We start from the raw sequence: 13,465 nt of genomic DNA, 5'->3' as shown, positions 1-13,465 counted from the left end.
AATACTTGGGGTTTCTTTTTATTTTGACACTTTTATTTGATCTACCCCCAACTTTATATGTAAAAACAAAAATTCTCCACTCTTAACCTGTTGAATAAAGGTGTAACAAATTACACCATGTTACCCCTTTACCGTCAACTCAAACATTTTTTCATTCGTTGTTAAGACTTTCTGCTAACAATATTGACTAAAGTTGAAGGGTGAATTATTTGTTTGCGATTACATCGTAGAACGTATTATATCTAGCTCGATTCCTTCGATACGTTCTTGTGCGCGGCTGCATATTTACGGGGAAGATCGTGAAGCTTACGCGTTCGAAAAACATTTTTCCACCATGATGCGGAGAGCTTTGGTGTTCTTTCTCGGTTATCGCTGCTAAAGTTTACGTGTATGATGCCGAAGGGTGCTCTGTAAATAAATCATGACGTATGAGGCATGTAAGGTGGTCAGAATTGCGAAAGCTTTCGAAATGTACGCATGCAGTTCAAGATACAAGAAAATCACGTACGCGTAACCAGAATTCAGTTCGAAATTGTCCATCAGACTCCAAATCGTGTACCGTTCGACTCGACAGCCATCTCGTTTGACGGCCGTAAACATTTCCTCCACGTATTCACGGTAGTATTTTATTCGATCATAATCCATCAATTCGCCGTGATCAGGGAATCCATTTTCAGTTACGTAAACTACGGGATTGTCGTATTCTTCTTTGATTTTTCGTAACAAATTACCAAACCCCTCAGGCACCATCTGAAATCAGGAAACAGGCTGGAATACTTGTCATTAACGCGTTGATCGACAGAAAGTGATTTGGCTTCGTGCTCACGTTTGTCGAAGAATCCGATCCAGTAATCCATTCGGGTTTATTGATACCTATTATACCAGAATCGGACGAATGTATTCCAAGGGTTTCGTTTGGATCAGGCAGCCAGATGTGGGACGTGTAGTGATTCAGACCAAAGTAATCAGAGCACCCCCTATAAAATTGTGGGTAGAAATTGACTTACAACGACAAAGTGGAATTGCAGGAGAATAACATCACAGTTTGGCGCGGACACATACTTTATAAATGATATCCACTTTTCCGACAACGTGGGAAGACGCGATTCGGGGAAGTCTTCTGCCTTACTGAGATTGGCTACTCTCTCTTTCACCACTTTCGGATAGTCACCTTTGTAAAGAGGATGCGCAATCATTCCACAGTCAAATTGGAAAGCTATATCGGCGGCAGTGGTGTCATTCGTTTTGTCGAAAACGAATCCATCGCACGGATTGGTAATACCAATCTTTCCTCCTTGAGTTGCTCGGAATTCTTTGTCATAGATGTGATAAGCTGTAGCATGAGCTTTCAAGACATTGGTTAGGCACCTGTATGATCCGTAATTGAGTAAACTTTTTCCTGTAACAAAATTTAACAAATCTATATTGTCCGTCTGGTTCAAGAACTGTGTGAGGCACAATCCGAAGTAATTGTAGCAGACATTGAAAGCTGTGCGTACCAGGGCTCATGGAGATTCCCGCATAGCCTTCGCAGAGCTTCTGCGGTTCGTTAATGGTTGTGAAGATTTTAATATAAGAGCCCAGTTCTTTGAAGATAATTCGAGCGTAGTGTGCGAACCATTTTATTATATAATCATTTGTCCATCCACCCATTTCTTCCAGCATTTGCGGGGTGTCGAAATGGTGCATTGTAGCCATGGGCTCGATACCATTCGCAATTAACGTTTTCGTCAAATTTTTATAGTGTTCAATGCCTTCTCTGTTCACCTTGGTCTTAAGTCCGTTAGGAAGAATTCGTGTCCAGCTGATCGAAAACCGGTAATAGTTAAACTGGAACATACTGAGGGTTAAAGAACCGGAAAGTGGATTGGTATTTGGAGATTATTGCGACTGAAAATCGGCTCAATCAAGAACTAGTGACATATGGATTTCACACGTCACAAGCGTGATATTCAAAGAAATATATTAATGCTTCGCCACCGGCCTCGATACAGTTTATCGATTATCATCCTCCATTTGTGCCATTACGAAGTAGTTTCAACGATGAATTAATGGATACTGGAGTGATTAATTTTTTTGGTTTTTTGGTGGTTCTCTTCTATATTACACTATATGAATACGTACGAGTTTAAAGAATTTATGACGTAATTGCTTCGCATCACTTGGGGCGATATTGCATAAAAAATATTGTTGACATTTATTTTTGTTGAATACTCACACCAATTTTCTTAAGCAAAGCCACATCCTCTTTGTACTTATAGTAAGAGTTACAAGTTATCTCTATGTTGTTCCCATCTGCTATGCACTCCGGACAGTGATGAGTCCAATAATCCCAATTACTTACTCCTTTTCCTAGAATAATAAAAGTGTTGACATAAAAGACGATAAAAAGAAACCAAGGTGCTTACCACTAACATTCCAGGCCCCTTCGGTTTGAAATGCTGAAGTTGCAGCACCAAATAACAATCCAGATGGAAAAGTGAGGTTGTCCACTTGGTGGCAAGAAATTCTGAAAATATTTTACAGATTAAAATGTGATTGGCAGTCATCGATTCGATACGTAGAATACTGCCAACACTCACTTCGAAATAGCTATGCAGCCTGTTAGAATGATCAATATATATTTCATGGTGTTATCAAAGTATCTAAAATAGAAGTGGAGCAGCCTCTTCAAGGTGCACAGTGAACTTTGTCTTCAGTAGAAAACGAAGTGTGTTGTAAGATTATTACGTGTAAGTTCACTAAAAGCAGCATAAGTAGCTTATATGATTTTCCACGAGAAGACGTTCAGTGCAAATTCACATCGCAAGGCGAACTCTTATATACCTGTTTCTGATGTTGTTGCTACAAAGTATCGTTGACGTGTTGTTGCGCTTCATCTTGTGTCCTCCATCCCCTCTCCACTCACTCCTGTTTGTGATAAATTTTATTGTTCATCCTATTGATACTCTCGCTCAATTCGCCATTTGCACGACGCGATAAATTATGTATCGGAGCTGTCGCTTCATAGCTAATAAAAATATTTGGGTTGTCTACACAAATCTGTTCGAAAATTAGACTTCAGTACCAACAACTGTTCGTACGATGTCAAAAAGTTGGATAATTTCGAGACAGATATTGTTTTACATAGAAGTAGGAAAAAATACGTTGAAATAATATGCACGAATATTAGAGAAGATGGAATCTTGCGCTTTACTATTATTCAATATTCTGTAACATTTTAAATTTCAAAAAATACAATATGATTATTATGAAGCGCATTATTTCTTACCAATATTCGGGTAAAAAAAGCCAAAAACCAGCACGACAAACTATAAAAGGCATCACCTAGTACCCGTGTCGTAAATTGCACGTTTTTCATTAGGATATTCGTGATCCGAGCCCTGGAAATTGAAAAATTAATTAGAAAATAAGGTGTAACGTGACTCTGATACGTAGATTACTTTATTTTCACGACATATATTATTTTCGCAATAACAACTATCGCTTGCGTACCGCAATTGAATTAAATTTATACAGCAAATGAATGATTAACCTTGCTAAGCACCAATAAACACTTGACTGTACTGCGAATGCATGTTTTGTAGAATTATAATATTATATCTGTTTGTCAAAGTATTGAAAAAAGATTGTTTGAGCCAAAAAAATATTTGGTTAATACTCCCACATAATAATTGATTTCTTTAAAAGCAGAATGAGCCGTGGCAAAAAAAAAAAGAAAAAAGAATGAAAAATTAAATATTCCAATAAAATTTTTCTTCAAATGCATGTGCTTCAAGATTACTTCATTGAGAAAAAACTTGTCCCCATTAAGGAAGAATCCCTTCGTCGATAATTGATATTTCTTGAATAATTTTAGCTTAATCAGATCCTGTGGCGCAGATTATTTTAATATAATTTTTATTTATTTTAATTTTTATTAAGGTCAGAAAGCATAAATGTTTGATTACATTCACATTATGCACTGATACCATTATAATGATACCTCGTAAGCCTTCGAATAAATAGGCGTTCCATCCCCAAATTGAAGTATATCTGTGGAGAAGATCTTAAGATTATCAAAGTTAAACGAGAAGTTCAACAAAACATTTGATAGAAATCTATTGTTGTCTGTTTGACAGCCTGTATACCATTGGTATTGTTTTTGTTAATACAGAAATTATACCATCCTTACAATCTGAAACATACAGGTGCAAGGATTGTTCATCCTTATTTTTGCTGACTTTGCTATTTATTACGTCAAAACAAAAGTTTGGAAGTTTTCATCTGAGCTGATACTTTTAAAAGATATGTTGTAATCGTGAGTCCAGTAATTATAGAAATAATATACGCGTGATCGTGTCATTTTCCAATTTCGCTACTGCATGTGGATGTGTATCATTTTAATTGATTCTGATACTTCGGACTATATTTGGACTATTGGTTAGAACGGATAGACATGCGGGCTGGTCAAAAATTGGAAAGTTCGATAATCTGATTAGATCTGCCTAAGATCTAATTCAAATTCAAAAACGTAAAACGGATGAGAAAAAATTAGCTTTATTGTCATGCAATACAGACAGATTTTAAAGATACACATTGTTGGTCGACAACGGAATATGATTTTCATAACATTCTTTAGCTCAACCGAAAAAGTCGAGTGATAGATGAAAGATAAGTTCAGTATTTGAAACGTCGTCATTATCTGTGATGACTCTTAAGAACACTTTCAATGTTCGCTAATATCACATTTATATTAGGAACATCTTGAAGACGATGAGTTCGAATGACTTCTTTCCACCAGTACGCTGATGACTTGGGTATCCTTTCCCTGCTGGGACTGTTGAAGTCGACTTTAATGATTCCAAACGGAGTACTATCCGTGAAACCAAGCATTAAAAAGATTCTTTGATTAGGGTACGCGCGTTGATTTCAGTGTTGCGATAAATTTTACGCAGTGCTAAAATTACTCACGTGTAACCAAAGTGGAATTCCCAATTGTCCAATAGACTCCAAATCGTGTATCTTGAAATGCGACAACCGTCACGTTTGACAGCGATAATTAATTCTTCCAAGTAAGAACGAAAGTAGTTTATTCGATCTATGTCGTTCAGTTCGCCATAGTCAGGAAAGCCATTCTCTGTTACGAATACTAGAGGATTGTTGTAGTCAACTTTGATCTTCCGCAGTAAATTTCCGAAACCCTCGGGCACTGACTGCGTGTGAAAAGAAAGTGATAACGTTGAATATCCGGAGAGCAATATTTAACGCGTATTTAAAATTTGTAGCACATTTGCGATGAAATGTTGATTGCTTACTTTCAACCAAAAAATGGATGAATTGTGCCAGGTAGGTTTGTGTGTAGTGATTATGCCAGAGTCGCTGTTGTATATTCCACGAGCTTCGTCTGGATCAGGATGAGCTATTTCGGATGTGTACGAATTGAGACCGAAGAAATCAGCTGTTCCTCTGCCCGTAAATAAAAGAAATGACAGTAATTTTATTCACTCCCGCAAACTGAAGGTATAAAATTTAGTATTTGTACTGATATTCATACTTTATGTACGATATCCATTTAGGAGAGAACGTAGGGAGACGAGATTTGTGATAACCCAGGTACTTGCTAACCAGGGCTACCCGTTCTTTCACAATTGGTGGATAATCACCGATGTATATAGGATGTCCCACCATTCCACAATAGAATTGAAACGATGTGTCAGCAGAAATCGTATCTCTCGAATCATCTAAAACTTGTCCGCTGCAGGGATTGTTAATGCTAATTAGACCGTTTTGGGATGCTCGGAACTCGTCATCGTACATATGATAAGCCTTAGCATGGGCCTTCAGAACATTGTGAAGGCACAAGTAATATCCGACCATGTTTGGCAACAGCTTACCTGAAGTGATACGGAAAATTCAGAATATTAGTAATATATGAAGCGCGCACAGGATTGTATTTGTATAACTTGTAACACATACCAGGGGCTGTTCCATTATCGTTATACCCTGCGCACATCTCCTGTGGTTCATTTATAGTTGTGAAAATTTTTACCATCGGCCCAAACTCCCGAAAAACGATTTTCGCATAGTCGAGATACCATTCTACCATCAATTCGTTGGTCCATCCACCCATTTCTTCCAGTACTTGTGGATGATCGTAGTGGTAGATGGTGACCACAGGCTCGATACTGTTCCTCAGCAAAACCTCGATAATATCTTTGTAGTGCCGAATACCCTCTTTGTTTACATTGTTTGTAAGTCCATTTGGGAGAATTCTCGACCAGCTGATCGAGAAGCGATAATAGTTGAACTGTAAAGAGATTAGTTTTGACAACATGAAAATTGTATTCAGCGATGAATTTGAACAAAAAACTTACTCCAAGCTGCTTGATCAACATTGCATCTTCTTCGTATTTATGGTAGGAATCGGAAGCAATATTTCCATGACTTCTATCTGCTATGCACTCTGGACAGCTCTGCACCCACGAGTCAAATATGCTCACCCCTTTGTCTATGATAAATGTTTAGTTTAAATAATATTTACGGTTATTATAGCTGAATTTCATTCAAGAAAAAAATACTGAATTATCTTTCATAACGCGAAGTGATTACCGCTCTCGTTCCAGGCTCCTTCTGTTTGATAAGATGAAGTTGCAACGCCGAAAAGAAACCCATCCGGAAAGGTGAGACTATCGATTCCATCACAAGAAGTGCTGAATAAATTTTTTGCCGGTATTAGACGTTGATCTGCACTCTAAGAAATACTCAAAGAAATATTTTGACGACTTACTGTGGAATAACTATCCAACTGAGCACAAGTATCAAAGTATGTTTCATAATGATATCAAACCATTCAATATTCTACAAATTTTGCACTTCACAACAAAGAATTTTTCTTCATAGCTTCAAGTAATTGTCGAACACTTGGATTGTTACGACTGACGCGACGAGTTGAGTATGTTCGGCCCGCGGCCCGAAGGTAGACTACGTTAGTGAACTTGACTTGCTTGGCTTATAAACTCAGTTGTGTGTTTCCAACAGGCCCGTGCTGGAAAAATATTGCATTATGTTACCCTTTATTGGTTAGCATGGATTAACCGAACTGACTTCCGAAGCTTCGGTTATACCTACAGTAAATGCTTGTTAACTGATGTCAATATGCATGAAAATAATCATATTTTGCCTGTCAGTTTCTGAATAAAAAATAAAGATGGAGCTTCACGACGTGAGTACAGTCGTAGACTGTAACAGTTGTTGTAGGGATGATGCAAGGTGGACTGTTCGTCCGTGTTGATTGTTTTCTTAAACATCGCTGAGTCGTAACTGAGATATCTCATATCACCAAGAAACCCATTGCATCTGACGTCATCAAAATTAGATGCTCAATTCAAAAGTTCGGCACACACGGTGCATTTTTGCCTGCTGCTTCACTTGCTGGTTTTTGATGCATTGAAAAAAGAAAGTGATGGAAAATCTAAACGCTGAATATAAAACCGTTCATGCATTCAAACAATATGCGTTTTGACGATGTAATTATCAGAAAATAATTTTCAGTAGGTTGCTACTCTCGAGATTTTTAATTTCTGTACTTTGATTTTGTGCTATATATTTCAATTAATAAAAATAGTTTACAATTCTTAATTTTTTTTTTTATCACGATTCGTGTTCACGTTACAAATTTTTATTCAACCAATTAATGCCGAGTTCACACGGTACGAGCAGCTTTTGAACTTGCAAGCATCTCAACCAACAAAACACCACGTGTAAATGCACTGCGCTTACCTGTCAACATCGAAACATGCAGTGAAAATACCACACGTTCAATCAACGAAATATTTTAAGGTAGTTTGCATCAGCACCAGCAGTGGCGTAATTTTTAAGCAGTCTCTTGTAATTTCTAAGCGACCAGCTGGAAAAAAATTTGGATAAATGCATGATTGAAACACGTTCTCTCTCAAAGAGTATCAATCGTGATGACCGGAAAGACATAACAAATTAATGCGGGTTTGAATAATATAAATATACTATTGCTGTGTGTTTAATATTTTCAGGAAGGGTTATATTGCTCTGATCGCGAGGGGGCTGAACAGGTTTTCACGTTATAAGTTTTCAGCAATGATATAGGCAACGGTTGAGTACGATCATATGAGAGCATCGTCCGACAACGGTAGATCAAGCTATTTATTATTTATGTCGTGCAGCTCTTATATTTTTATTATCACATCAACTTGACTGCTTGACAAACTGTCAAAACAAGAATATGTTATTGCCATTTTTACGGTAAAGTCTGCATTATTCAGAGTGGCTTGGGAAAAAAGTAAGGTCTGTGTCAATGTATTCGAGTAGTCAAAATGGTTTCATCAATTATTTGTAAAATATCGTTTATTTGAGTTTCAGAATGTGTTCCAATTCTGCGTAACGTTATTTTTATACACTTAGAAATTCAATACTCACTGCAGTTGGCAAGCTGTTTGTGCTGAGAGAACAAAATGCACATGTCTTCATATTTCATAACTTAATGACTTCGGATCGTGCGACTATTGGATCATCAGTCCGACGCGGTCCACCGCTTCTATCCTGGGTTTGTCCTCACGTTGCAGCCCTTCGATAAACCGTGGGTTCTTAGACAGCCACGATCATGAATTATAGTAGGCGGAATAGTAGATCTTATGCTGGTTCAGCTCCAGGCTGATAAGTCTAAATGATCAGAGGTCTTCATTGTGCTTCGCGCACGATCCTGTGCGCAGTCTAGGTAGGCATCCATCTGAAGTTGGTTTTGCGTTCCAATCCGATCCGTTACAGTTGACGGTAGTTGGCTGTTGACCCGGTACGTGACCTCTGCCTTGCGATATGCGGTTCCCTCGAAGCGGTGTTCTTGAAGATAATTCTCGTAGTGTGATACGAAAGATGGGAACCCAGTGTTGAAATCATCACCATCAGGAAGACTCAGTGCAATAGTACCGTAGGGCCAACACCGAGTTGCATCGCCGGATAAATAGTCAGCGCGAGGAGTACTGCAGCAAGTAGAAGCCGGATCTACCCCAATTATCTACGTTATCGATACTGCTTCACTGCGAGTAAGATAATTCTTATCGTCGTTGCTCCTAGATCGTCTCGCACACATTGATACCGCAATACCGTGAGGGGTAGACCTTCCCTTCTCACGAGTATCGCAAGCAGCTGACCGTAACCCTCCCACATATCGCTTGACGGATCGATAATTCCATATATGTATGTCAACGTGGGAGGAGAAGAGGCTCGAAGATGGACTACCGCCCGTCTGTCTACACCTGTTGACCCGTACCACGTGACCTGCTGGTCCAATTAGCGATCACCAAAAACGGGAAGAAGATCACGTGACAACAGCACGCCGAAAATCGACCGAGATCGAATTAGTTTGTTTAATACTACGGTATCCATTCTGGAAAAAGTTTATGGAGACAAGATTAACTTGTGTTCTCACTTAAGTTCAAGTTACACGGAGAATGAAGTTTACGGAGTTATGAGCTAACGCGTGAAAAAATACTCACTCTTAGATCTTTTACCAACGCAACATCTTCTTTACACTTCTTCGTTACACTGTACCAAAGATTACACAGGCGTAAAAAAAAGTATCTCGCACGGCGGACACTACCATGCTTATATGTTTTAATTTTTTAACACGGTGATTCGGGATACGGTGTCAGAATCGCTCCATCATCCCCCGATTTTGAGTTATACATGGTGGTCATAACACAAAAAAAAATACTTGTCAGAAGGACTGGAGACTTTTTAACGTGGTTTTGAAGTGGCATGAAAATGGAACTGAAGAGGTAGTATTCAGTTAATATTGGAAGATCAATGAATCGATTTACTCACCGCTAACATTCCAAGTCCCTTTGAATTGAAACGTCAGAGTTTCGGTTTCAAAAGTAAAGTAATCCGGAAAGGTGTTGTTTTCATGGCAAGAAGTGCTCCAGGATTCTTTTTTTCAGTCGATATTTTTGTCAACGCCTGCCTATTCACTGTGCAGAGTATTATTATAACCAACTTCAAGTTGATCACGAAAATGCTTATCAGAATTGATGTAGATTCGTAAATAAAGGAGATGTAAAATCTATATTAAATTTTTTTCGGTGCAATCTGCTACTATATGAATTGTAAATTTATCTCCAGATGATTCTAGCACGCACCGCAGCTTGCGCTTCTTGAAAACGTTCAACAAGAGTTGCGAGCGGTCTGTATATTATATGTCATTGCGATGTCAATATCGCGACAAACTGATAAAAATATTTCAGCAACTTACCTTGTTTTCGTTAGCATTGATCAATCAATCAAGCTTGTTTAGATTGCTTTATTATTGTGAATATTACATAACAACGCGATCATTATCAGTCGTATTGTTATAACTATTGGAATTCTTTCACTTCAGCGTTACTTTATTCGATGAAGGTGCTATTTATTTTTTATAGACGTTCATTGATAGTTCAGGTTTTTATGAGTTTATTCATGTAGTCTTGATATCTATCTTCAATGAATGTATTTTTACACAAAACACTTCACTCGTAAATGAATAGGTTAATAGTAAATAGGTTAATTCACTCTTTACTTCATTCCATAATAACAGATTACGTTCATTTAACACCCCACAAAATCTGTGCGGAGTTTCATATAGTAGATTTATACGTTTATTTTTATGGCTTGAAGTGACATGGATAGTCATAGAAAGTATTCTTGAATAATAGTTTAAATATGTATGAAATTCATGAATTTATATATCAACGGTGTATTTTATACAACCAGTTTAGTCTAAATTTTGCATACCTAAAACAAGACCGTAACATCTGGAAGAAAGTTTTCTCATGAATTTGTGTTCAAATTAAGCTATAAATGGTACTACGTGAGTTTTTACGGCAGTTTTGAAAAAACAAGACTTTTTGGGTTGTTAGAGTTTGATTTCGGGCGTGCAATTTGATTGTTGTCAGACGGCGAGGGTTATTGGAAAAATTGTATTTCCATCGTCCTGCAGAATGTGATTCTTTTCAAATTTGAAACCATGTGTGGCTTTAATTGTGCTCCAGCGCCCTTGCTCAATTTATCTGATCAAATACACAACTTATACCTATATGTAATCCACGCAATCTTGTGACTTTGGTCCAGACTCTGTTTGTGCATATCTGGAAATATCCTGGAGCATACCAGTTTGAATAACTGTTTGGAACCAGGAGGCTGACCACTTAGGTGTCCTTTCCCTTTTGGGGCTGTCAAAATTCACCCTCAAAAGTCCGAATTTAGCTCTGAGAGTAAATGAAAAAATGTACACTTAATTATAAAATTTAAAAGATTTTCAAAGCAGGCTATATGCACTCGAATGGTATAAGAGATGACTCACGCGAAACCAGCAGTCAATTCGTAATTGTCCATGAGACTCCACAGCGTGTATCTTGTTACACGACAACCGTCGTACTTGATAGCCTTGATCATCTCCTGCATGTAAGAGTGATGAAATTTAATTCGGTAGTAGTCATTCGATTCACCTCGGTCAGGAAAGCCATTTTCAGTTACTATAATTTCCGGGTTATTGTAGGATGTTTTAATTTTTTGCAGAACCATGCGGAAGCCCTCCGGAAAAACCTACGTCGACAGTCACGGTTTAAATCTAGATATCAACGTTTAAACTGTTTGAACTATGTTCGGTTGTACGTTGATTTTGATTACCTTGATTGCGCAAATATATCCAGTCGGCCAGCTTTCATGGTAACTTAATATCACGCCCATGTCTGTGTTATATATTCCACGGGCTTCGTCTGGGTCGGGACTTACAATATGGGACGAGTAGTGATTGAGAGCGAAGAAATCAGCTGTTCCCCTGTGAATTATAAGGAAATGTTTTAATCCTCATTGTCAAAGCCTTACTGCAAGTTTCAAATGTCACACTTTCGAGGGTATACATACTTTATAAATGATATCCAATCTGGTGAAAACTTGGGGAGACGCGATTCCGGATAACCTTGTGCCTTGCTAACGAGAGCCACTCTTTCCTTCACAATTGCTGGATAATCACCAATAAAAATGGGATTTGCTATTAGACCACAATGAAATTGGAAACCTGTTTCAGCATAAGCAGTGTCATTTGGCGCATCTGGATAATACCCTTCACAGGGAATGCTCAGACCAATGCGACCGTGGTAAAATGGTCGAAATTCGTCATTGTACATATGATAGGTTGTGGCATGAGCCTTCAGAACATTATGTATGCACAAGTAATACCCGATTCTATCTGGCATAGATTTACCTAAAATAAAATCGCAGTACCATGAATCTTCAACACATCGACAGTCATACCAAGGTTATGCTTGAAGATGGACAGGAAGATGGTTAGGAGAAAAAGACGTACCAGGGCTTATTGTAGTGTCACTGTATCCATTGCAAAATGTGAGCGGCTCGTTTATGGTAAGGAAAATTTTGACTCTTGGTGCTAGTTCTCGAAAAATAATTCTGGCGTAGTCACTGTACCATTTAATCATCAGTTCGTTGGTCCATCCACCCATTTCTTCCAGTATTTGTGGGTGGGCAAAATGGTACAAAGTTACCACAGGCTCTATACCGTTGTAAAGAAGTTCATCTACCAAGTTTCTGTAGTATTGAAGCCCAGCTTCACTTACGTTATTAAGAAATCCATTTGGCAGAATTCGTGTCCAACTGATTGAGAAACTATAATATTGGACCTGGAGGATGAAAGATGATGATGAGCATGTTAAAAGAATCCTAATGCCAAAAAAATACGTCACCTGTAGTATCAGGCTTACCCCAATATGCTTCATCAACGCCACATCCTCTTTGTACTTGTGGTACGAGTCACAAGCGACGTCCGCATTTTGGTGGTCATATATGCATTCTGGACAGTGATGTGTCCACCAATCCCAATCACTTTCTCCTTTGCCTGCATAAAAACTATTGCTGTGACGAAAATCCGAGTAATCGTTTCTTTCAGGTTTTGATCCATGCAAGAAATACCAATACCTACCACTAACGTTCCAAGCCCCTTCAATTTGAAGAGCCGAAGTTGCAACTCCGAACTTGAAGTTTTTGGGAAAAGTTAGACTGTCCATTTCGTCAGCTGAGGCTCTGAAAGAATATGTTCGTTACTAGTTTCACGGAAATAACACGATAATATGAAAAATGGTTCCGTAACAACACACCTCGAAATTACTATAAAGTTCAGAGCAATGAATAAAATATTCATCATAATGAGGTTATCTTTCCATTTTAACGATGATCCAGAGGATAGATAACTGTCCCACATAGTTTAATTTTTCCACCTTCTAACCGAGTTTCAATTTTTTTTTCTCAGTATCAATTACTTCCTACCATTCTAATATTTAATGCAAATGTGACTTGTGTTGACGATTTATATACCCGTTTCTGCACTGTTTTAGCTTTGGTTGATGTCGTCAAATGAGTTTATTTCCCTCGCTGTTCACCTCTTTTTAAACTGTCTATGTTG

At 38.1% G+C, this 13,465-nt stretch overlaps 3 protein-coding genes across 3 annotated transcripts; all 3 read right to left on the bottom strand.

The window, feature by feature from the left end:
* Window positions 1-79: 79 nt before the first annotated feature.
* On the bottom strand, window positions 80-2,629 carry LOC124407086 (myrosinase 1-like). Its single transcript, XM_046882907.1, has 8 exons — window positions 2,583-2,629; window positions 2,409-2,509; window positions 2,219-2,352; window positions 1,500-1,830; window positions 1,063-1,399; window positions 827-977; window positions 509-750; window positions 80-408 (listed from the first exon to the last, which is right to left on the bottom strand). Exons 1-8 carry the CDS (start codon window positions 2,627-2,629, stop codon window positions 243-245), a joined length of 1,509 nt encoding a protein of 502 aa, XP_046738863.1. The 3' UTR covers window positions 80-242.
* A 1,585-nt stretch (window positions 2,630-4,214) lies between these two features.
* Window positions 4,215-6,831, bottom strand: LOC124407085 (myrosinase 1-like). The gene is made up of 9 exons (XM_046882906.1): window positions 6,770-6,831; window positions 6,592-6,692; window positions 6,357-6,490; window positions 5,959-6,289; window positions 5,537-5,876; window positions 5,298-5,448; window positions 4,954-5,195; window positions 4,665-4,855; window positions 4,215-4,393 (listed from the first exon to the last, which is right to left on the bottom strand). Exons 1-8 carry the CDS (start codon window positions 6,814-6,816, stop codon window positions 4,681-4,683), a joined length of 1,521 nt encoding a protein of 506 aa, XP_046738862.1. The 5' UTR covers window positions 6,817-6,831; the 3' UTR covers window positions 4,215-4,393; window positions 4,665-4,680.
* A 4,234-nt stretch (window positions 6,832-11,065) lies between these two features.
* LOC124406500 (myrosinase 1-like) lies at window positions 11,066-13,264 on the bottom strand. The gene is made up of 8 exons (XM_046881934.1): window positions 13,159-13,264; window positions 12,986-13,084; window positions 12,768-12,901; window positions 12,356-12,686; window positions 11,914-12,253; window positions 11,677-11,827; window positions 11,351-11,592; window positions 11,066-11,255 (listed from the first exon to the last, which is right to left on the bottom strand). The coding sequence occupies exons 1-8, from the start codon at window positions 13,262-13,264 to the stop codon at window positions 11,081-11,083; spliced, it is 1,578 nt and encodes a 525-aa protein (XP_046737890.1). The 3' UTR covers window positions 11,066-11,080.
* Window positions 13,265-13,465: the final 201 nt, after the last annotated feature.

The sequence above is a fragment of the Diprion similis genome, chromosome 6 (assembly GCF_021155765.1).
Source record: "Diprion similis isolate iyDipSimi1 chromosome 6, iyDipSimi1.1, whole genome shotgun sequence".
Classification (NCBI taxonomy): Eukaryota; Metazoa; Arthropoda; class Insecta; order Hymenoptera; family Diprionidae; genus Diprion; species Diprion similis.
Note: the sequence above shows the minus strand (reverse complement) of the source record. Positions and strands in the feature narration are given on the sequence as shown.

Bases quoted from the DNA above. Each gene is read 5' to 3' on its own strand.
- LOC124407086 (XM_046882907.1), bottom strand. From the start codon at position 2,629: ATGAAATATATATTGATCATTCTAACAGGCTGCATAGCTATTTCGAA. The intron at 1,400-1,499 runs GTACGCACAGCT...ATTTTGTTACAG, and splicing joins GGGAATCTCCATGAGCCCTG to GAAAAAGTTTACTCAATTAC. The intron at 751-826 runs GTGAGCACGAAG...TCCTGATTTCAG, and splicing joins GATCGGATTCTTCGACAAAC to ATGGTGCCTGAGGGGTTTGG.
- LOC124407085 (XM_046882906.1), bottom strand. From the start codon at position 6,816: ATGAAACATACTTTGATACTTGTGCTCAGTTGGATAGTTATTCCACA. The intron at 6,693-6,769 runs GTAAGTCGTCAA...AAATTTATTCAG, and splicing joins AGTTGGATAGTTATTCCACA to CACTTCTTGTGATGGAATCG. The intron at 5,449-5,536 runs GTATGAATATCA...ATTTACGGGCAG, and splicing joins AAATGGATATCGTACATAAA to AGGAACAGCTGATTTCTTCG.
- LOC124406500 (XM_046881934.1), bottom strand. From the start codon at position 13,264: ATGTGGGACAGTTATCTATCCTCTGGATCATCGTTAAAATGGAAAGAT. The intron at 12,902-12,985 runs GTAGGTATTGGT...GTTTTTATGCAG, and splicing joins AGGGGCTTGGAACGTTAGTG to GCAAAGGAGAAAGTGATTGG. The intron at 12,687-12,767 runs GTAAGCCTGATA...TTCATCCTCCAG, and splicing joins CGTTGATGAAGCATATTGGG to GTCCAATATTATAGTTTCTC.